The 22,399-nt window shown below is 48.7% G+C and overlaps 2 protein-coding genes and 1 non-coding gene across 3 annotated transcripts; 2 read left to right on the top strand and 1 right to left on the bottom strand.

The window, feature by feature from the left end:
- The first annotated feature begins 3,191 nt into the window (after window positions 1-3,191).
- LOC124689816 (GDSL esterase/lipase At4g26790-like) lies at window positions 3,192-8,312 on the top strand. The gene is made up of 2 exons (XM_047223284.1): window positions 3,192-3,596; window positions 7,620-8,312. The coding sequence occupies exons 1-2, from the start codon at window positions 3,192-3,194 to the stop codon at window positions 8,310-8,312; spliced, it is 1,098 nt and encodes a 365-aa protein (XP_047079240.1).
- Window positions 8,313-20,117: 11,805 nt separating this feature from the next.
- LOC124686598 (mediator of RNA polymerase II transcription subunit 11-like) lies at window positions 20,118-21,388 on the bottom strand. The gene is made up of 2 exons (XM_047220523.1): window positions 21,211-21,388; window positions 20,118-20,475 (listed from the first exon to the last, which is right to left on the bottom strand). The coding sequence occupies exons 1-2, from the start codon at window positions 21,289-21,291 to the stop codon at window positions 20,299-20,301; spliced, it is 258 nt and encodes an 85-aa protein (XP_047076479.1). The 5' UTR covers window positions 21,292-21,388; the 3' UTR covers window positions 20,118-20,298.
- A 354-nt stretch (window positions 21,389-21,742) lies between these two features.
- Window positions 21,743-21,959, top strand: LOC124693950. The gene has a single exon (XR_007000389.1). It is a non-coding gene; the product is annotated as a small nucleolar RNA U3 (small nucleolar RNA).
- The last annotated feature ends 440 nt before the right edge of the window (window positions 21,960-22,399 follow it).

The raw sequence follows: 22,399 nt of genomic DNA, 5'->3' as shown, positions 1-22,399 counted from the left end.
AGAGTATTACGGATAGATGATCTTGATCATGTTAGGCAGCTCACAAGATCCAACAATGAAGCACAATGAGGAGAAGACAACCATCTAGCTACCGCTATGGACCCATAGTCCAGGGGTGAACTACTCACTCATCACTCCGGAGGCGACCATGGCGGTGTAGAGTCCTCCGGGAGATGAATCCCCTCTCCGGCAGGGTGCCGGAGGAGATCTCCGGAATCCCCCGAGATGGGATTGGCGGCGGCGGCGTCTCGCAAGGTTTTCCGTATCGTGGTTTTTCGCCTCGGGGGTTTCGCGACGGAGGCTTTAAGTAGGCGGAAGGGCGGAGTCGGGGGCCGACGAGGGGCCCACACCACAGGGCGGCGCGGGCCCCCTTGGCCGCGCCGCCTTGTGGTTTGGCCACCTCGTGGCCCCACTTCGTATGCTCTTCGGTCTTCCGGAAGGTTCGTGGCGAAATAGGCCCCCGGGTCTTGATTTCGTCCAATTCCGAGAATATTTCGTTACTAGGATTTCGAAACCAAAAACAGCAGAAAACGAAGAATCGGCACTTCGGCATCTTGTTAATAGGTTAGTTCCAGAAAATGCACGAATATGACATAAAGTGTGCATAAAACATGTAGGTATCATCAATAATATGGCATAGAACATAAGAAATTATCGATACGTCGGAGACGTATCACTTTGTCGAAGGATGATTCTATTGTTTACTTACACATTTTGCTTAATGCGATAATCAGTTGCTTGCAACTTAATACTGAAAGGGGTGCGGACGCTAACCGGAAGGTGAATTATTAGTCATCGACGCAGTTAGATTACGGTCTATGTATTATGTTGTAATGCACAAATGAATCTCATAGTAATTATCTTGTCATGTACGGTCTTTATTCTATCAATTTCCCAACTGTAATTTGTTCACCGAGCATGTTATTTATCTTTATGGACAGACATCTCTAGTGAAATGTGGAACCCGGTCCTTTCTTTTACACTGATAAAATTATCTACTGCAAACACCTGTTCTGTTTACTTACTTCAAGCATTGTTCTCTTTAATTCCACTGCAAACAAACATCTCTTTCCACACTATACGGTTAGTCCTTTGTTTTCAGCAAAATCGGTGAGATTGACAACCTCACTATAAGTTGGGGCAAAGTATTTGGTTGTGTTGTGTGCAGGTTCCACGTTGTTGCTGACGTCAGTAGTGCATCCTGCCAAAAGTCAGCTAGCTACACCTTCAGATGTCATTTCTTTCTCCTCATCGGTCGATTCAACCTTGGTTTCTTACTAAGGAAAAATTTGCTACTGTACTCATCATACCTTCCTCTTGGGGTTCCCCAACGGTGTGCTCTGCACTCATCAGCGGGCCCACCTCGTCAATGACAGGAACTGAAGCGCTGCAGCTTTGCCTTAATGGCGACGATGATTTCCAAGGCGGAGCACGCAAGACGTCCCGTCGATGTTGCGCCTCCTCCATGCGTCGCTGCTGGTGCATTTCGCGCATCTTCCTACGCCTTCGCCATCTCTTCTCGCGCTTTGTCCCCGCCTCTTCCCGGGCAGCCATCAAAGGCCGCCTCAGCTCGCTATCGCCACCACATCCGCCGGCAAGCTTTCCCTCCACCTTCATGAATATATGCATCATCGCCTAGCCAAAACCTACGCAATGTTGAGCTGTACCGGCGGCGGCCATCCGCCTCCACCGCCCCCGGCCCACATGCCCGAAGTTCCTAAGTTCGACTTGTTTTTCGAGGACGGTGATGTCCTCGAGGAGGACCTGGAGCTCGCGGCGTTGAATGCGCACTTCAGGGCTAACACATACCGGGAGGCAGAGGAGGAGGCGGCCCACACTGCGTTCGACGGGGACCAGTGGAAGCGGCAGGAGGTGGTGGCCACGGAGGAGGAGGCAGACAACGACGATGACCTCAACGGGTGGAAGACGATTGGCCTGACCCAGAGGATAATACAGTGGAGCAGAGAGCAATCATCGCGTCCTTCAAGTCGCTGAAGAGGACCGACTTGTGCCCCCGAGAAAGTCAATGAGAAGCAGCGGCACCGTGCCATCGACATCTCCATCCAACGGGCATAGATAAAGGAGGCAGGCCGCCGCCTCTTCGAGGACGAGTGGCAGCGGCTCGTCGGGGACCCGACGGAACGCCGAGCTCTTTTCATGGAGCCCCCGAGGATGCGACAGCTTCGAGAGCGGAAGAAGGAGCGAGGCGACGACGGGGCGGGCTATCGAGCGCCCCGAAGGACGGCGAGTAGGCCAGGTAGATCAACTAGCCGTTCTCTTTCAAAATTGCAAAATATAATCAGATTTAGATGAGAACTTTTATTTTAGTGCTATTAAAATGTTTCGGAGCATCGTTTGGGGACGTCCAGGCGCGGCCGGAAACGAACATCTTCGGAAACGAACATCTTCCAAAAACGATATTCTCTTATGACATCCCTATCCCTAAACACTCGATTTGACGTTTTTTTCTGGACACAGTTTGAGAGATGCGACTAAAAATGCTCTAAAAGAACTACTAGAAACTGCTAGCTACAAAATATGAATAGTGAAGGAAAAAAAATACGGTCGACTAGCCATGGCCGGTGGCCTCTGATTTAAGTTAAAAAAGTGAAAGAAACCACCATGAAATATTTATGTATGCATTATTTATAGATATTAAAAGGATTGATATAATTGTTTTCTGCACATAGTTAAATTTTACAGATTTTAATTTTGATAAAGTAATTATATGCAAAGGATTTTGGGAAGGAGCGAGTATTTTTTTTTCCAAACGATCCACCAGGGGAATCGAATTTTCATTATCAGGGGAGATAACGAAAATACACCAGTATTATAGCATAAGGGAAAAGCAAAAAAGGGAGGGATCACCGCCTAATGCTAGGAAAAAAAACGATTACAGGACCAGAGCAGTTTTCAGAACACAAACCCCTGCCTACAGCCAAGGGGAGCCAGGAAACAGACTACAGCAGACGATCCACCAGGGGGGGAAGGAGCGAGTATGAACGACGATGACAAACTACAGCAGACACTGGTGCTGACCGTGCACGCCATGCTGTCGCTACAGTCCCTGGATCCCAGTTATAATTCTCGCATCACGCCTATATTTATTACGATGACACGCCTCTCCCCCACCTCACTCCTGCTTTCGTAATTCGTATACTAACCACTCTCCGGCGTCTCCTCTGCCTGCCATGACGTCCGGCCATTCCCAGCTGCCCGACGCCGCGCTGTGGCTGCTTCTGGGAACGCTGGCGCTCAGCATCGGCAGCAGCGCGGCAGCGTCGGCGTCGGCGCCGCGTGTGCCGGCGGTGATCGTGTTCGGTGACTCGACGGTGGACACGGGCAACAACAACCAGATCGGCACGACGCTGCGGTCCAATTTCCCGCCCTACGGCCGCGACATGCCGGGCGGCGCCCGCGCCACGGGGCGGTTCGGCAATGGGCGCCTCCCGCCGGACTTCATCTCCGAGGCGCTGGGCCTGCCGCCGCTCGTCCCGGCCTACCTCGACCCGGCCTACGGCATCGCGGACTTCGCGCGCGGCGTCTGCTTCGCCTCCGCCGGCACCGGCGTCGACAACGCCACCGCCGGCGTCCTGGTAAGCGCTCGACGCCCCCCAATTGCTGTGATCGTGCTGGTCGGCACTGATAATCTTTTGCAAATTTCCGATGAATTTTGTTGAAACGCGAGACTGACTGATCTAGCGCCGCGCGCATACGTAGAGCCGTATTCGTACGTGCGCCTGCGCATTGGCGCCGTGCTAGCTAGGCGATTAGTTAGCGGGAGGCCATTAGTGCGCGCTGCACGGAGGTCGGTGAGAAAGTAACAGAGGTAACTACAGTAGCTAGCAGGCGCCTGCTGGCCTGCTACACTGCTGCTGTCGTAGTGCCGCAGTGTACCCTCGTCAACTGTCGTTTCGCGGCGGTTTAAGGATCACGGGCATATGGTGGTTTCTCCCTCTCGGCAGCTCTGGTTGGTGGTTACCTGCTGGAGTATACATGACGTTTCTCACCAATGGAGATGTCAATTCTTGATAGCCATTTTCTTCATTGTTCAACCACCTAGCCGGCGTTTTAATACAGTAGTACTAGTAGGGAAGCTCTAGAATCTAGTAGACTCTAGACACTGCTGGACCCAAGTTCTTTTCTCCGATCGATTTGTACGTGGTTGCCGGCAAGGTGCTCGGCACAATTTCTCAGCTAGCGCCAATGCATGCATGCATGCATGCACAGGGTCAACGACGCGGCGACGGTGACCACTGACTGATCGCTAGCCGGCCTGCATGCACAAGTCAGCACAAGCCATCTGCATCACTGCAGAGGACCTTGGCAAATATTTTTCTCCAGACCATCCACTGATGCCTTCTTCATTCCAGCCTTTATTAGTGCACAGCTGCTAGAGACTGTCTTAAACTTCCAGTTAACTTTGTGATTAGTACTAGTACAATTTTTCAAAGCACAAGGGCCCATCGGCCATCATCCACCGCTGCATCTCAGCATGTGGGACATTAACCATCAGCCGCCATTGCCGCTGTTCACCTATGCCAAATTATCCTTTATATAAAATCATCCAAATTGATCACTGTACCGTGTTAAGGATCATTGTACTCTGTTAATCATACACACGGATGATGGGAAGATATTACTTTTAATACCGTAAGTATTGACAAATTAAAGTTTGGTCCTTTAGCAGTCAAGTATAAATTGCTCCTCTTACCTCTCATACCAGAAATTTGTGATCCTTAGGGCATCTCCAACCGGGCGACCCAAACGGACGTGTTGGGCCGTCCGTTTTGGGCCGTTTGCGTGGCCGCCCGGACACGCGGACAGCGCCCCGCGTCCGCGTGTCCGTTTGGGTCGCACGCGGCGCCCAACGCGGCGACCCAAAGAGACGCCACGTGGTTCGTCTTCGTTGCGCGGCGCTGCGCCATGGCAGGCCTCGACGGGACAGCCATGGTGGGCGGTGGAACGCGCGGGAAAGATCCCGCGCGCACCAAGGTTCCTGCGCGCGCGAAAACCCCAAGTTTCCCGCCAGACCGCCGGCTATAAAAGACGGCGGCGGTCTCACCCAGACCGCATCACCGTTCTCTTCCTCTCCACCTTCTCCGGCGCCATGCCGCGCACCCTTCAGGCCACATGGGCCAAGCTCTCCCTCGCCGCCCGGGCCAGGTTCCCGCGGACGGACGAGGAGGAGCGCGCGGACTCGCGGTGGGTCGCCGACGACGAGGCGCTCCGCGTCGCTGCCGAGGCGGCGGCAAAGAAGGCCGGTGACGCGGAGATGGGGGAAGCGGCCGCGCAGGGCTGGCACGAGACCGCGGACGGCCGGGTACGAGGCCGCGGAGGAGGGGCGGACGCCGCGGAGGAGCCCGTCAGCGCGGAGGACCTCGCGCTGGCGAACATCAACGCCGCCATCGAGGAGCGTCTCGCCGACCTCACGCGCGTGACGAAGGAGCACGAGGGCATCTGGCGGGCCGGCCGCCGCGGCTTAGGCGACCTCCTCGGCCAGAAGAACGAGCTGCTCGCTATGCGAGCAGCCCGTCACCTCATCCAGATGCCGTCGCCCGAGCGGCGCGCCCGGGAGGATGCTGCGTCGGCGGAGCGCGGCCGGCAAGAGCGCATGCGCCGGCGGCAGGACAACCACGAGGCCCAGGCCGCCGGCCGCGTCCGCCTGGAGGCGCGCACCGCTGTGGAACGCGCCGCCCTGCAGGAGCTTGAGCTATGCGGGAAGCGGATGGTTCCGCCGCAGGAGGCGGAGCGCGAGCGCGCCCGAGCTGCGCGGGCGGAAAGGAGGAGGATGATGCCCTCCGTCCAAGCTGCCGAGGCCCGCGCCGCCGCCGACGCCCGCGCCGCCGCCGACGCGCCACCCAGCCCGTAGGAAGCTGGAGTGGAATCCTCACGCGTACAGGCCACCCACGTCGAGTGAAATCCACGGCCCCGACGGCGAGCCGGCGAGGAGTCGCCGGCGAGGCCGCCGGCCCCGTACGTATTTAGGATAGAAGTAGTAGCTAAAAAAAAATTGTAATGAGTTCTATTTAATGAAAAATATTATTTATGCCTATGACACGCGGGCTAGGGGCGGACAACGGGCGGACGCGAGCGACCAGCCTTTCGCGTCCGCGGCCACGCAAACCCGGCCAAGATTTGGGCCGGGTTTGCGTCGTTCCGGACGCCGCGGGCATCCGTTTTAGGGATGGGTCCGCGCGCTGGGCCGGGTTTTTGTCCGGCTGGACCCATCCGGACGCGCGGGCGCGGGATGGGTCGCCCGGTTGGAGATGCCCTTAACACTCCAATTTCTCACCATACCGTGCCAGAATATTCAGAAGCAGGCATGTAGACCAGTCAACACAAATACCTGCAAAAACCTTAAAAGTAATTCAAGTGAAAACAGAAAATTCCAAAACATGGGGGAAAATGAAACTCAACTGATCTCATAAACTGCTAGGTAAGACATATTTTAAAACATAAAACTAAGGACAAAATTGCATAAAAAATGAGGATATTTTAGAAACAGTTCTTCTAGAAGAGAAAACATGCAACCTAGAAGAATCATGAATATTCTAGAGAAAATATTAGAAGTCAGGAACGTTAAGAGTGAAATTAGAACGAAAGAATAATCAAAACTCATACAACATTTCTGTTTATTATTAATTTTTTAAAATAAATAAAATGTTAAGTAACTTTACAGGAATAGAAAAATTATGGTTTTCCCAAACTTTGATTGCCCTTTTAATATCCTTTTATTTATATTTACATTTTTATTGACATTTATTTAAAAAAAACTGAGATAAAAGGTTTGACTTTTCCATAATTAATTAAGAACAAAAAAGTTACCCAATGTTCAATTCTCTGTGCTGAATGATGCACCACATGTGTCTAATATTGTTAGACCAAGCCATAAAAAAAATCAGCTCGGTTGGAGCAAGAGAACAAATCTTGATAGTGTTTGTTTGACATCTTAGAGAACCAAAAGGTTCTATGGTGGTGATTTTTGACTTCCGGCTACTAGTTATCCTGCTGGTTTAAAAATTCTGAAAATCATATTTACCAGTTTAGAAAATAATTTGGATGTAGCCAATAATTCATCTCACAAATGTGCAAAATATCAATATCAATTTCATATACTTTGTATTCTGAGCTATAAAAAATGACAAACATTTCAACTAACTATGTGTATTTTCGAATCTTCAACTTTTTTTCAGATTTTTTCATTTTTATGAAGACCACAATACGGAGAATTTGACAATTTTACATGCCTATAGGATATCTGAAAAATTGAAGATATTCTATTATGTAAAATTTTACATGCCTATAGGATATCACATAATAGAATATCTTCAATTTTTCAGACTTTTGTAAAACTTATGAATATGCTTTTTAAATTTTAGAAACGAAGGGATTGCTGAGCTCGGGAGTCAAAGACACTTTTTCAAAGTTTCTAGTAGTATTAGACTATGACAATGGTCGAGAAACCGATTATTGTAATTTTGGGTCTACTAACTGTCAAAGTTCGTTTAGTTTGAGCAAGGAAAACGAATGCAGCAACAGAATTCTTCTGCTGAGTTGCTTTACTCCAAAGTGCAAACCTGCATGCATGCAATTTACTGACAAACACGTCCTATTAGTCAGTGATCCCGCTGTGGAAGGAGGTGGAGTACTACAAGGAGTACCAGGTCCGGCTGCGCGCCTACGCCGGCGCCGCGCGCGCCCGCGCCATCGTCCGCGGCGCGCTCCACGTCGTCAGCATCGGCACCAACGACTTCCTCGAGAACTACTACATGCTCGGCACCGGCCGCTTCCTGCAGTACACGGTGGCCGAGTTCTCCGACTTCATCATCGACGGCGCACGGTGGTTCCTCTCCGAGATCCACCGCCTCGGCGCGCGCCGCATCACCTTCGCGGGCCTCTCCCCCATCGGCTGCCTCCCGCTGGAGCGCACCACCAGCTTGCTCCGCGGCCGCGGCGGCTGCATCGAGGACTACAACCGGGTGGCCAGGGAGTACAACATGAAGCTGGAGGCCATGGTGCGCGGCCTCCGCGCCAAGCTCCCTACCCTCAAGGTCGCCTACATCCCCGTCTACGACGCCATGCTCGACTTCATCACCAACCCGGGCAAGTTCGGGCTGGAGAACGTGGAGGAAGGGTGCTGCGCGACGGGGATGTTCGAGATGGGGTTCATGTGCAACGACCAGGCGCCGCTGACGTGCGACGACGCCGATAAGTTCCTCTTCTGGGACGCCTTCCACCCCACGCAGAAGATCAACCGGATCATGGCCAACAACACCCTCAACGATTGCTACCAGCAAGGCGTCCTATGATTTTTTTTTTAATTCGATCCAATGATTATTTTGTGGACCAAAACGTGAGCAAATTAGATCGTGAACACAACCAATCGAGAAAGAAATTATTTTACTGGACAATTACTTTCTCAGTTCAGTTCCGATTTCAAAGACATACTACTCTACTTTCGGGCGAATAGATCATGTGGGACGCTTTCAATGGTATTGGACGAAACACGACATCACAATCCCTCTCGTGCCCTGTTTCTAAGAGCACTTTTAGCCGTTGGCGCTTCCCACGGTTAAATTCGACGCTAAATAGCATTGGATTGGACGAAAGTTTGGCATGAGCAGCGCCGAACTTTCAGCCGTCCTCCAAGTAGACGCTCGAAGATCGGCGTTTTTCGCTTTATTTTCACAAATAAACTCACAATTTCGTATTTGATAAATTTTGGCAAATATTTGGCTTATTTTTACAAATAAACGTTACAGTTCAACAAAGCAAGCAAATAATTTAACAAGTTTTGAAACAAATCAAATGGAAACTAGTTGGTGTTTCCTCGAATCATCCATATGTGCTCCACCAGATCAGCCTGCAATTGTTGATGTATTGCGGAGTCTCGAATCTCCTAGCGCATAGCGATGAACAAAATCCACGATGTCGGCACCTGGTGATTAGGCTGTGCAAAAGAACCCTATCTATCATATGGTGCAGCTTGCTCGCTCAGAGGAACTAGATACTTTCGCTCATTCTCAATAATCATGTTGTGTAAGCACATGCATCAGTTCATCACCTCCCACATCTGATCTTTCGACCAATTCATAGCGGGGAATCGGACTACATCAAATCTCTGCTGGAGGACACCAAATGCACGCTCGAAATCCTTTCGGCAACCTTCTTGTTCCTTGACAAACTCCGCCTCCTTCGGGAGCACGGGGCTTGAGATAGTCTTCATAAATGTTGCCCACTTTGGATAGATACCGTCTGCAAGATAGTATCCTTTGTTGTAGTGCCGACCATTGATCACAAAGTCAACCGGGGGAGCATGACCCTCAACAAGCTTGGAGAAGATTGGCGAGCATTGCGAGACGTTGATGTCGTTGTTGGATCCCGGAATAACAAAGAAGGAGTGTCAAATCCAGAGATCATGGGTAGCCACTGTCTCAAGTATCACAGTGCAGCCTTTTTTTTATCCTTGTACATTCCCTGCCAGACAAACAGACAATTTTTCCATTTCCAATGCATGCAGTCAATGCTTCCAAGCATCCCTGGAAATCCTCGAGCTTCAATGACAGTGAGGATTCGGGCAGTGTCTTTGACAGTGATCTCAAGTAGATGTCCCCGAACACTGCTATCACCACCCTGCAGAACCGGTAGAAACAATCAAGGGCGGTGGACTCCGCCATCCGAAGATAGTCATCGGCAGAGTCACCAGGAGCTCCATATGCCAGCATCTGCATAGCCACCATGCACTTTTGGAGGGTGGAAAACCCTGCCATGCCGGTGCAATCCAACTTGCATCTGAAGTAGGAGTCATAGTCTCGAAGGGCATACACAATTTTCAGGAAGAGCTTCCGGCTCAGCCTGAAACAACGCCTAAAAAAAGCCTCACCGTGCAATGGATTGTCGGCGAAGTAGTCGTCGTAGAGCATGCAGTAGCCCTCCATTCGCTGCCTCGGCTTGCACTTCCAGTGATCTGGTGCCGACCCACCACGTCGACCAATGGCATTCTCCGCGTACAGGCCGGATAAGCAAGCTAGGATCAACATGTGATGATCGTCTTGTGCGGCGGCTGCCATCTCTTCTTCAAAAAGCTCGGCGAACGTGTGCTCCTCCTCCTCGTCCGAGTCCATGTCCGCCCAGGCAAATGTACGAACACCTGTCGGGCGTGGTCGATGCGAGGCGCGACGTGTGGAGTTGCCCGACGGCAGAATATAGGCAGACGGGAGGAGGGACGGCTGAATATAGGCTGGTGGGAGGAGGAACGGCGTAATACAGGCAACAAGCCGGCGGATTGGCGAGGGGTGGTGCCGGCGGTGAGAGAGCTACGAGAGGGGAGGGGGGATTGCAATGAGAAAGTGGTGGCGTTTGCGTGTTCTCTCGCCGACACAGCGGACCCGTCTCCGCTTTTCTCTCGTCCGGACTCCCCGAGCGCACCCCGGGAGGTCGGGGATGGCCTGGGCTCTCCAGATGGATTTAGGAACTTTTCCAGGGGAAAACGAGAAACCAGGGGCACGGCTAGGCCGAATAACGCCGCCCGGATGAAAAAAGGGGTGTCGGGGGCCTCATCGGGGAGACGGCCGGAGGTGCTCTAAGTGCCTAAATAGCTTGGAGGCGACACGGGTGGTTAATCGGGCTTAACGCTTTGGTGCGACATTTTTATGGATATATGAGGTTACAGTAAAATTGGCGGGTCCCATGTAATTGACCGCGATATTGGATGGTGAAACTTCAGCTTGTGCCATCTGGAAGAAAAAACTTCAGCCCCGCTCTGCCGTGCCCGGCCGTTCAACAGTGTCCCCTTCTCTTCTCCGGCGGCAGCCCGTTCCTTCTCGGCGGTAGCAGGTTATTAGGTGAGTGATCTTAGAACCTTGCCCAATTCCATTCAACTAATTCTCGAGGGTGCTTTTCGAAGGGGATCTGACCGTAGTCGCCTCACCAAGATTGCGGGTTGCTGAACAAGGGCAATGAGATGGAGCCACCAGAGTATACTTCTAATAGGTAAATGCATCTCAGTATCTCTGAATTTGAACCTGATTTGGTCATCGTATGATTCCTGCAATCTTACTGTGAAATTCAAAGTGGAGTCGATGTTGTGCGGAGACACTTCCAAATCACTATCAAATTCTTTCCATCTAAGGTGAAACTAGCTGATGGTAGCGTGCGGTACATTGATAGAAATACAATTGTGGGCTAGGAGGTTAAATTTGCATAGATTGATCCACAAGAGCTGCAGACAATGGAAAAGAAGGCCATGAAGAATGTGGTGGAGAAACTTTGGGAGAGTATTCATTGGGGTCCAGAGCAAGAAGTAGCCTTGTTAAGGTATAAAGATTGGAAGGGCGGGTATGTGCGAATTGATAATGGAGAGGAGATGGTTGATGAAATTGACCGGCAAGAAGGTTGGAAAAGCAAAGAGTTTTTTTTTTAATACAGAGCTCGTTGATCTGAATTTAAATTCTAAGGTTGGATATGTCCCCTCAAAGTTGATTTCACATATGGCACACGATGATTAGGCTTCATAAGAGGCAGCTAGTTCACATATGTACTGAAGTGACAATAATATCTCCGGGGGTTGATGCTGATGCAAATGCGGGGGTTGTAGTTTATGTTGATTGAAATTTGGTCGAGTTACATGCTTGTGCTGATTTGTTCATTGCACCAATGGCTGAAACATAGATGGCCAAAAAAAATTAGCATTCCAGTAGATAATAGAGATAAAGAGGAGAGGGATGAAGGCAATATGTCTGATGATGGTAACATACAAATTTTTGAAGATGTTGATGGAGAGTTTATGAGAGATGCTCCAGATGATGTAGATGATGCACATGATGATGGGATGATAATTGTCTATGACAAGGAAAACCATGTTATTGCAGCAGGGAAGTTGTTTCCAAGCATGGGTGAGTTTATGATGTGTTTCAAGACTTGTGCAGTCAAGAAGGAGTTTGATTCCAAGACTTAGTGAAGAGATAAGCAGAAGTTCTATGCTACGTGCAGAGGTTTTGATGGGGGAGAGAAGCTTTGCAAGTGGTACATTTCTTCTAGACGCTAACTTGATGGAAGTATCAAATAACTTTTGAAAATACTTGCATTACTAATTCACACAGAGTATCAACAACGGCATCATAGATTTGGGTTGCAGAAAATATCACTCATGTTTTAGTCACGGCGCCAAACACTGCTGCAGAGAAGCTAAAAGAGGGCTTGGAAAAGGACTACCAAATTAACGTGATTTATACCATAGTTGAAAGAGCATAGAGCCCCCAGGTGTGGTTTTGGTAATTGATGACAATCACTATGGACTAATAATTGCATTGAGTTATATTTGTAGAGTTGTCCATAGTCAATGCTTGAACCATATGTTGGCTTCAAGGTTGCAATAAGAAGAAATGAGGTGCAAGTTCAAGATGAGCCAACTCGAAGAGATCATATGCTTGAAGCTTGTCATTCATATGGTGATCATGGATATGTGAAGATGCACAGATGAAGAAGCTCTCTCATAGTGGAGTATGGGGGAGCATTCCGCAAGACATCATCAAGCAAGCACAATCAAGAAAGACGTTCCATCTTGTCGCGGTCATGATCGACATCACCTAGCTCAAGTGGAATGCGCAAGGTTAAGGTTTGCTCTTGATAGAGTTTCTTTCTTACCGGTCTCGTGGTTTAGTTGGGAGATCGATTTATAGGATAGACGTCGTACTATCAAGGGGCTCTCGATTGAGTAACTCGATCGTGTCGTTCGAAGTGCGATCAAACCTTTGCATCCTTGCACCATCTTTTATTGGTTTTTATTTGGATCTTGTCCTTGTGGTGTTTTAGAGCTTGTGGTTATTTTCATGGCAAGCTCTAGTTCATCGAAAATGGATCTCGCGTATATCACTTGTTGCGTTTTCGATATCGGTGATTTTCTCAGTTTCTCGTATTGAGGGGTTGCACCTCTAAAATTCAAAGAAAATAATCCCCCACTTGTTGACCCGCGCCGTCTCTATCTCACTCTGCAAGCTGTGCGCCCCGCGTGCTCGACCTCGGGCGTTAGTACCGTGCCCACCTGGCCGGTACTACCGGCCCAGCATCTGTCTAGCCCAACGGGCAGAAAATGGGCAGCCCCCTTCTAAGGCTCCTCTCTCTTCTATGCATAGTTCTTATTCCTCTCTCTCTTAAGATCCTTCACCATTGTTGTTGATCTTTTATCTTGAGATCTTTCTCCCGATCCAATGATTCTTGCATCTATTTGAGAGAAAGTTTGAGGAGATCTAGATCCACATTTTGACCAAACCAAATCATCTATTTGCGAGTAAATCTTTGGGACCTAGATCTTGGAGAATTTTTTTTTCTCCTATTTATTCTCCCTCCCATATTCCCCCAATAGCTTATGTAGCTTTGTTGAATTCTAGAGAAAAAGATTTGAGAATCTTTGTGGTGTTCTTGCCATTGCATTTGGTGCATCGGTTTGACTTCTCCGCGGTGATATGTGGAGGTGAAAGTTGGTGAGATATTACCTTCGGGAGCTTGTTCCCGGAGCTTGTTCCTCTTGGGTTTTTGGATCCAAGACGGTTTAGTGGTCGTTGTGGTGTTCTTGGGGACTCCAATTAAATTGTGGAGATTCTTCAAGTGCAAGGCCTTTGTGGTGGTATATTGGGAGCCTCTAATTAAGTTGTGGAGATTTATCCAAGCTTTGTACGGGTTCGGTGACCACCCTTAAGCTTCCATAGTGGATCGAGGTCTTCCCCTTTGGTGGGAAGGCTCGAGGAGAATACGGTGAGGCCTTCGTAGCGTTTGGAGTGGTTTGTCCTCCACACCGATCCAACGGAGACTAGCACTCGCAAGAGTGTGAACTTTGGGATACATCGTCATCTCTGCGTCACCTCGGTTATTCCTATGCACAAGCTATTTACTTATGCACTTTACTTTGCAATAGCCTTCGTGCTTGAAGTCATATATCTTGCTATCACATAGTTGCTTGTCTTGCTTAGCATAAGTTGTTGGTGCACATAGCTGAACCCTAGTTACATAGGTTTTTTGCTTAACAAATTAAACGCTAGTTTTATTCCGCATTTGTTAAGCCATATTCGTAAAAGTTTTAAACCGCCTATTCACCCCACTCTGGGCGGCACCCGTGTCCTTTCAATTGGGAGCAACAGGAGTGGTGGAGAACCCTTAAGTCCCCACGGTACCGTGGTCTATGATGGGTTGTAGAAGCCCAGCGAAGGTACCGAGGCCAGAACATACCTAAGTGGTATGTGGACCGGCGGGGGTATATAATCGAGGTCGGATGAACCGACGAGGATCCAAGGTTAGAACTAAAATAAGGGTGTGTACGCGGGGTCACGAAGAAGGACGACAATTATTGGCTTGGACCTTATATTGGGCCTCACACCAAAAAAGTGTGGACGAGAAAGTATGCCCGGTTGGCAACAAGGATAAGTTCTCCTATGGGAAAAGTAACACACCTCTACAAAGTGTAATGAACTATGGCTTGTCACTCCCTTTCCCGGGAAAGGAACTGCGAACGCGGCAGGAAATAACTCCACCTTGGGAAGGCTAACGGACATAGCTTTTCAAAATAAAAGCAACCTTTTGAAGAAACGTTTCTCAAAACATGCATTACCTATGACTTTCTGGTATATGGTCGTAGTTAGTCCATTAAAGACTCTTTCGTATCATGAACTTGCTGAGTATGCTCGTACCCATCCTTATTTGAATCCCATGCTTATATTGCATGAACAACCCGGATGAGACCCTTGAAGGAACGGAAGACACAAAAGAAGTTTTCTACGAAGAACCCAACTTGACTGGAGGAGTTGGCGGGGTGGGCTATATGATCGCGTACGACAACGACGAGGCCAACGAGGAAGTAGAAGCATAGAAACAATACCTAGTAGTTAGTCGGGCAACATCAATTTTATGGAATGACGCTGCTTGAGTAGTCATGGTATTTAGTTTACTGTTATTAGTTATTCGTAAGTTAGATAAAATTGAACTAGAGTTACCGAGTTATCCTCTCTGAACCCAGGAGCAGCTCAACTATGATGTACACATATGGCTTGTCATATTAAGTGCTTGAATAAAGGACCAGTTATGTTTCTATGTACCACTCTGAGAGATGTAATATTTGCAGATTGGCACTTCGCAACTGTTATGTCAACGACTGACATATTACAACATGCAGTGGTATGTCGGGTCACCACATCGATACCGCCGGTCTCGCTGCCGATATCGCTGAGGGCTTCCAAAATAACCTCTTTCTCCACCGAGCCATCTCTCCTCTCATTTTGTGTGATGGTATATATGTGGTAGGTTGTGTTTAGGCTAAGAAAAACATACCCATCAAGCTCATCGAGACCACCCTTCGTAATAGTGCGGTGTTTGCTATGACTCAAAAATAAATCAAGAGAAAACAAACAAAACACCAGCACTTCTCTTGAACGACGATTGCGGAGTCTCAAACCATCTTCCGTCATCACAAGTGAACTAAAGCCTGTGAAATCACTCAAAGATAAACATTAGTTCACACTAGCTCGGATGTCATCATTAGCCAAAACAACGGATAAGTGTAAAATACCCTTTCAATGAGGAATGTGCTCCAAATGAGCTCCAAAGCTAGGGTAAACAACAACTTTATGTACCGACCAGGGTTGTCTCTGAGTCCGCATGGGGTTCTTGAAGTTCCAGGTGGAAACACATCATGTTGTGGTGGAAACTAGGGTGGTGGCGGTTCCATATTGCTCTGCATCCTCTTTAGGTGCTTCTTTCTACCCTCAGGTTGCTCGGATTGGCGGTGTCATCTCCAGCTAGCTCTATCATAGTCGCTAAGACCTGTTGGGGCGGCGGGTGGTTGACCAACTGTCGTGAGCTCATTTTCGTACTCCTTCCTGGTTGCCTCATATTCATCTAAGTGCATGGGTGAAATCTCACAAGCTCGGGATCGAGAGAATCCAATATGGCCTCGTCGTTTCTGGCATCCTCATCAGGAGCGAATCCAGACGTAGATCCAATGTAGTGCACGAAGTGACACTTTTGCTTCTCTAATATCTGAGAAATCCAAGTGGATATGCATTGGTCTTCCACCAACATATCTAGCACAGGGGTTGTTTGGGTGGGCTTAGATTTTCGAGATCTAGGGCAGATACGGCCATTGGTGGATCCTGCTCAGATCGGTTTTCTCCTAAGTTATCCGGCCCAACAGAGGCTTGTGCAGGGTTTGTTCCGACAAACCTAGCGGAGTCACTAGTTTCTCCGATGAAGATGTGGATTCCACCGATTGGAACGATGGAACAGTGGACGACGTTCTCCCTTCGCCGGAATTCGGCACTCGTCGTTCGAGACAATGGGGTAGTTGTCGTCGTAGAGGATGCGCCCGATGGCTACGGTGTTACCGATGCCTGCGAAGGCAGATCCCGCCCGAATCCGTCTTCCCGACATTGTTGGCCCCAAGGTGGGAGCCAAGTGTCGTTGCGTATTCGACGGTGATCCGATGAGAAGTGCCTCACGGAGGGAAGAGAGAGGGCGAGCATTCACCGGACAGGGATACACGAGTTACCCAGCTTCAGAAACCTCATGACGGTGGTGAGGCTCTACTAGTGCTTGTCTGCAATTATCAGGCAACAAGTGCAAGGTTACAATGATTCGTGCCTCTAGGCTCTTAGGATCTGGCTTATATAGACGCCCAGATCTAGAATTGCAATGGTAGAGATCCAACTGGATACGACTAGATCTAAGCTACACTAAATTATCTTGTCGTGCACCTTAAGGATTCGACCCACCTTTACTATGGGCCGAATCCGCCTACTTGTCTCCGTCTTTGGACTCCTCCATCTTGATTTCCAGCAACTGCAACGTCCGGTTGAGTCATAGATCCCACCACCATCTGTGGACCACCTAAACTTAGGAAATTAGGACCTCGTTATGGTATACATAGTTGGTATATCCACAACACTACATTGTCTTGCTCACACCATTATATATATATCTTTTTAGGGATTGACGGATTACTCACACCATTATTGTGGGCCGTGGGATGACTATAGAGAACCAACAAACATAATGGGCCGTCCAGTTCAACGCCTAATAACTTTGATGAGAGTCTCCAGTTCATCCCGGAAGCCATACCGACTCGTGATTTCTAACATGATCCATAAATAATGACCCTACGCGCACCGATCGATGTTAGCGAAATCGACGTGATGACCTCCGACCGTATCTCCGACCTCCCCGACGACCTGCTCCAGCACATCCTATCCTTCGCGCCCGCGCGCGAGGCCGCGGCCAGCGCCATGCTCTCGCGCCAATGGCGTCCTCTGTGGCGCCGCACGAGCGCAGTCAACCTGGACATCAGGCCCTACTTGCCCGCTAACTCCAAGGGTGAACACCACCGCCTCAGGTCTTCGCCGCTGGGCGCCTTCTTCCACGACGCCCTTGCGGCGCTTGCCCCCGTCCCACGGCGCACACCCCTCAAGAGGCTCACGCTCTACCTGGTGTTAGACGGCAGCACCAACGGCGGGGCGGACTACGCGGAACCGCGAGACGGTCACATGGTCGCCAACATCCTCGCCGCCGACAGCGCCACGGCACAACTGGAGGAGCTCATCATCGGTTGCCGGTACGACAGTCCCAAGTACGGCCTGCCGCTGGCATCCATGACGTGCGCCGCCACGCTCCGGGTGCTGGAGCTCGAGCAATGCAATCTCCAACCACCATCAGCGCCGAGCCTGGCTTTCCCGCGCCTGACAGATCTTCGGCTCCGAAACTGCTTCTGCATGGAAGGGTATCTCCAGGCCATGGTCGACGCCGCGCCGGCGCTCACCAGCCTATTGCTGATTAACGTCGCACAAAAGCCGCTGGAGCCCCTCGATCCAGCCGATGATATACTATACTACGACATGCCGACCTATCGCAGGCTGCCCCTCTGCCTTCGCTGCCTCACAGGCACCGTCCTGGAGCTAGAGGCATATCCCCAAAAGCACGAGCTACAAGCTTACGGCCACATTGGCATCCAGCTCGACATGCCCAGCCTGCGCTCCTTCCGCTACCATGGGCGCTCCCTCAAGCTCTCGCTGATATCACCGGCACCGGATTTGGCACATGTCGATCTCGACGCCACCTACAAGGGAGAACTCCCGCGGTTGTTGTACGAGCCCATGCCACGTATGCTTGCAACCTTCTCCACCACGAGAGCCTTGAAGCTGACCATCAGCGCCATCAAGGACATACTCGACGGCGAGAAGGAACACGGTGGGGTCATCCTGCCCACCTTCCCGAACCTCAAGCTCCTTCATCTAGACGTAATCCACGAGCACGAGAGCAGCAGCAGCATGGCATTATCAATGGCGAGGCTGCTCCGCTCATGCCCAGTGATGTCCGAGCTCCGACTCATGATGTGGTGGAACTACAACTATCTGCTTGAGGGCGAGAACAAGGATCCGGCCACAACTCCATTCGCCCAATCCATGGACCGATTCGAGATGCTCGCGTCCAAGGCTTCATCTCGTAGCAACAGCAAGGTCTCGGAGCTTCCTGCAGCCTTGTCGGACAATTGCGCGTCGTTCACATGTCTGCAGACAAGCCTGCAGAAGGTGACGCTGCTGTTCAATACCAAGGAGGTCGACTGCTTCCAAGTCCAGCTAGCCAAGTTTCTCGTGGAGAACGCCATGGTCCTTGAGGAGATGCACATTGACGACGGGAACCAGTTCTGGCCGGAGCACATCCGCCACAAGCTCGCAAGATGGAGAGCTGAATCGTTCCGTGCCAGGAACCTGCCAGACACAGCCGGGTTTCAGGTGCACCAGCTAAACCTGTGGTAGTTTCTTAGGGGCAAACATGTTAAGGTTGCGATCAAGAAAACAAAATATGCGGGGGGAAAAAAGGAAGCAATATTAGTACTCCCTCTAATCCATATTAGTTGTCACTAATATATATAGATGTATCTAGACATATTTTAGTTCTAGGTATATCCATATTAGTGGCAATTAATATGGGTTAGAAGGAGTATGAGAGTTATATGTCATCTCCTGAGAAACTAAAGGGCATTGAAGAACCATATATGTTATTGGAAAACATGCAGATGTCACCAGAAAACCGAAAAGGGTATTTGTAGTACAAAGTAGTTAACTGATATTGATGTGAAAACTAAAATGAAGTACATACTCCTATCTGCTGAACACTGAATTTAGATTTAGTCGTGTATGAGCAACTTCCCTGGGATTCTTTTCCTTTTAATATATCCAACGGTAAAGATTTGCTCCTCATTACATATATATCTCGACCTAACCCCTAATCAGTCCGCTAATTTTTTGTACCATGCTACCATCGCCTTCCTCCGCAATTTCTGTGAAGTTCAAAATATACACCAAACTTTACAGAACTTGGCTAACACAGATGAGTGCAAACATCGGTATATTCTGAAGCCAATCATCCATTGCTGCATAAAGAGATGTTGATCGTAGAGTTGTGCGACCAAACTTCAAGCCTTTCTACTGAACACGGCTTTGTGCATTTGCTGTTATCAGCAATTCATCATCCCACATATAAACCGCTCAGCGAGATGTGACCTAGTGCTAGCGCAGAAAGAAAAGCACCTCCTTGGTACTTAAAGGATTAGTAACAACTTTTTTTTATTGAAACATGGCAAACAAACACCATATTTTACTTGTTTATACCTAAGGAAGACATAAAATGAAATGAGTGGCCTAAATCTAACAGTAATAAAATGATTAAGAACACATGTTTGAATCAAAATGTTCAGATTACTCTGCTCTGCTAACTTTTCACGAATCTGAAGACCTATCAACTTATCAAGTACTCCCTCCGTTCCTTTTTAATTGACTCGAATTTAGTACAAACTTGTACTAAATCCGAGTCAATTAAAAAAGAACGGAGGGAGTATCTCGCACATGAATGAATACAACATCAAAAAAATCAGTATAACAAAAGAACTTCAAAGCCCACTTCTTTTTAAGATAAGATGAAATAAACTTGAAGGATCTGAAAGCCAACTTCATTTAAGGACAAGTGGAAGTACAACTGAAGAATCAGAAATAGCTGTAATAGTTTGGCATGCATGAATGAACAACATGTGCAGCAGAAGTGCCATCATATTAGTAATATATCTTCCTTTGTAGGATATAATACGTTATGGTCATCTAAATCACTAAATGAAAGTAAGATTAAACAAGGAACACGTCTGGTAGATATAGCAAGAATGGAACATACGAAATTGGAGTCAGGAAGCCACATGCTGCCTTGGCACTCGCCAATTCACGTCTTAAGCAGCAGGCATTAGTGTATTAGATTTCCAATTCATAGCTAAACTTCATTAGTGCTTTGCTCGATGCTCAGTTGCATGGCATCCATCTTCTCATTTACATACTCCAGCTTCTTGCAACAAATCTCGTTAGCAGTCCTTGCACTGTAGTCACACTTCTCAAATGGACGATATCCGTAAGCACTTTTTATTTCCTCGCGCAATGTTGTTTGGATTTCCTGCTCCAGCCACAATATACGAACAATTTATCATGCGCTATTCATAGCAAATATTGTGTCTAACAAAACTTTAACGCCGAGAAAAGTCGTAAGAATGCAATTGATTAATCAGTTTGCATATCTGGGTACTAGTATTTTTGGTGGAAGGGGATGCAGCATGGGGTCACAGCAGAATTTTGCTCAATCAGAGGTGCACAGAGACAGACAACATTAAATACCAGAATATTACTACTGAACATCATAAGCAGTTGTTTCAGCCAGCACAGGTTCCAAATTTTGGCGCAATATAAAGAGATATAGAAAAGAACATTCGACTAGTTGTAGTTCAGAACACTAGGACTGTAGCAATCACAATGTTATAACTTATAACTTTATATGAAATCAAATAAGGTGGTGCACTGAACTAATCAACCTAAAATGTATACATCCGTACTACGAAGCATGCCATTCGAAGTTCCCACTTAAATAAAACTGAACTATCATGAGCAAGCAATGAAAGTAAACTTCTAACAGTAGTCATGGTTTAACAGCTACAGTGCTACACCAAGACAGCTTCAGGTTCAGAACCAGTGGCATGGCTTATAGTCTGCTGACTATTTTCACAACTCCCTGCCAACTTTTTATCTTTTGTGTCCAAATTTCCAATATCCCTCATGCCCCCTTCCTTTTCAAGCCATGAGCAAGCCAGCAAGGGCCAAACAGGATCTAGTTCAGGGTGGAACAGACGGGGGCTACCTTCATAGAGAGCATGAACTCGCGGCACTGGCCACCTACGGCGTCGGTGAGGAGGCCCTGCGAGTTTCCCAGCTCCTCCATGACCGCCCCTGCGAGCTCCACCACCAGCACTATCCGCTGCAAATGCACAAAGAAACAAAGACGTAGCCGCTACAGGATTGAAGAACCGAACAATCGGACTAGAGAAGAGACACGCGAAATTTGGCTGCACGGGTCACCTTCTCAACGTGGTGGAGGCGCTGCAGTGAGCTGCTCTGGCCCTGCGGAACCATCGCCGCCGGCGAGGAAGAGAGAAAGGTTGGAGCGGCGAAGGGGACTGGAAAGGTCTGGGAGCGACGGTTAAAGCGTCACGGGCTCACGTCAGCCAGGTGCTATGATGGGCTTTTTAATCTCAGCCCGTTTAGAAGCCTCGCATTCGGCAGAAAAGCCCGACATCAATACGAAGTGCTGCTGAATGGAGCAAAGATAGTCCCACCTCGGAAGTGGACGAAAGTTTGGACCAGCTTAAATAGCGTGCTCTCGCGGACCCAGCACGACCTTACTTGAACAGGATCTGTTCTATAGGATCGTACCGCTGCATCCTTGACTAATAAGGAGGCAAGCACTTAAGCTTGGTTGATGACATCTAACCTGTGGGCCAGAGCGTGATTAACGGTTCCGACCAGTTGCCAGCTGATCCATGACTGTAGATGATCGTTCCTGCTCAGCTTATGCTGAAACAGGGTGGCCCGCAGGTTGTCTGACAGGCTAATTTTTTTTTCTTTTTTTGCCCTTTTTGTTCAGCTTAAACTGAATGAGGGTGCGGCACATGCCAACTCGCTACAAATATTGTTCAGCTAACATATATCGTCGCCAGACAAAACATGAAAAATTGAATTGTGAAGACAAAAATAAATATTCAGTGCTACATGACAACATTTTAGAGGCGGTACCAGTGGCCGTACCTCCTATGACATCCATCAGCACAAAACTGCAAAATAAAACCATCAATTATGTACCAATTAGAAGAAGAAAATAGGAACATAGATTGGACACAAAGATATTCCTGAATCTGCACAGTCACACAACGTGAAGCAACATAAAGGAAGATATCATTCAATGGACGGAGGACCTTTGTGTAGCATGGCACTTATGTTCACATGAGAATTCTACGAAGCATTTGTAACTAAATAAGTAAAAGCTAGTATCA

The sequence above is a fragment of the Lolium rigidum genome, chromosome 2 (assembly GCF_022539505.1).
Source record: "Lolium rigidum isolate FL_2022 chromosome 2, APGP_CSIRO_Lrig_0.1, whole genome shotgun sequence".
In the NCBI taxonomy this organism is placed as follows: domain Eukaryota; kingdom Viridiplantae; phylum Streptophyta; class Magnoliopsida; order Poales; family Poaceae; genus Lolium; species Lolium rigidum.
The sequence above is the reverse complement of the archived record's forward strand: the minus strand, read 5'-3'. Positions and strand labels throughout refer to the sequence as shown.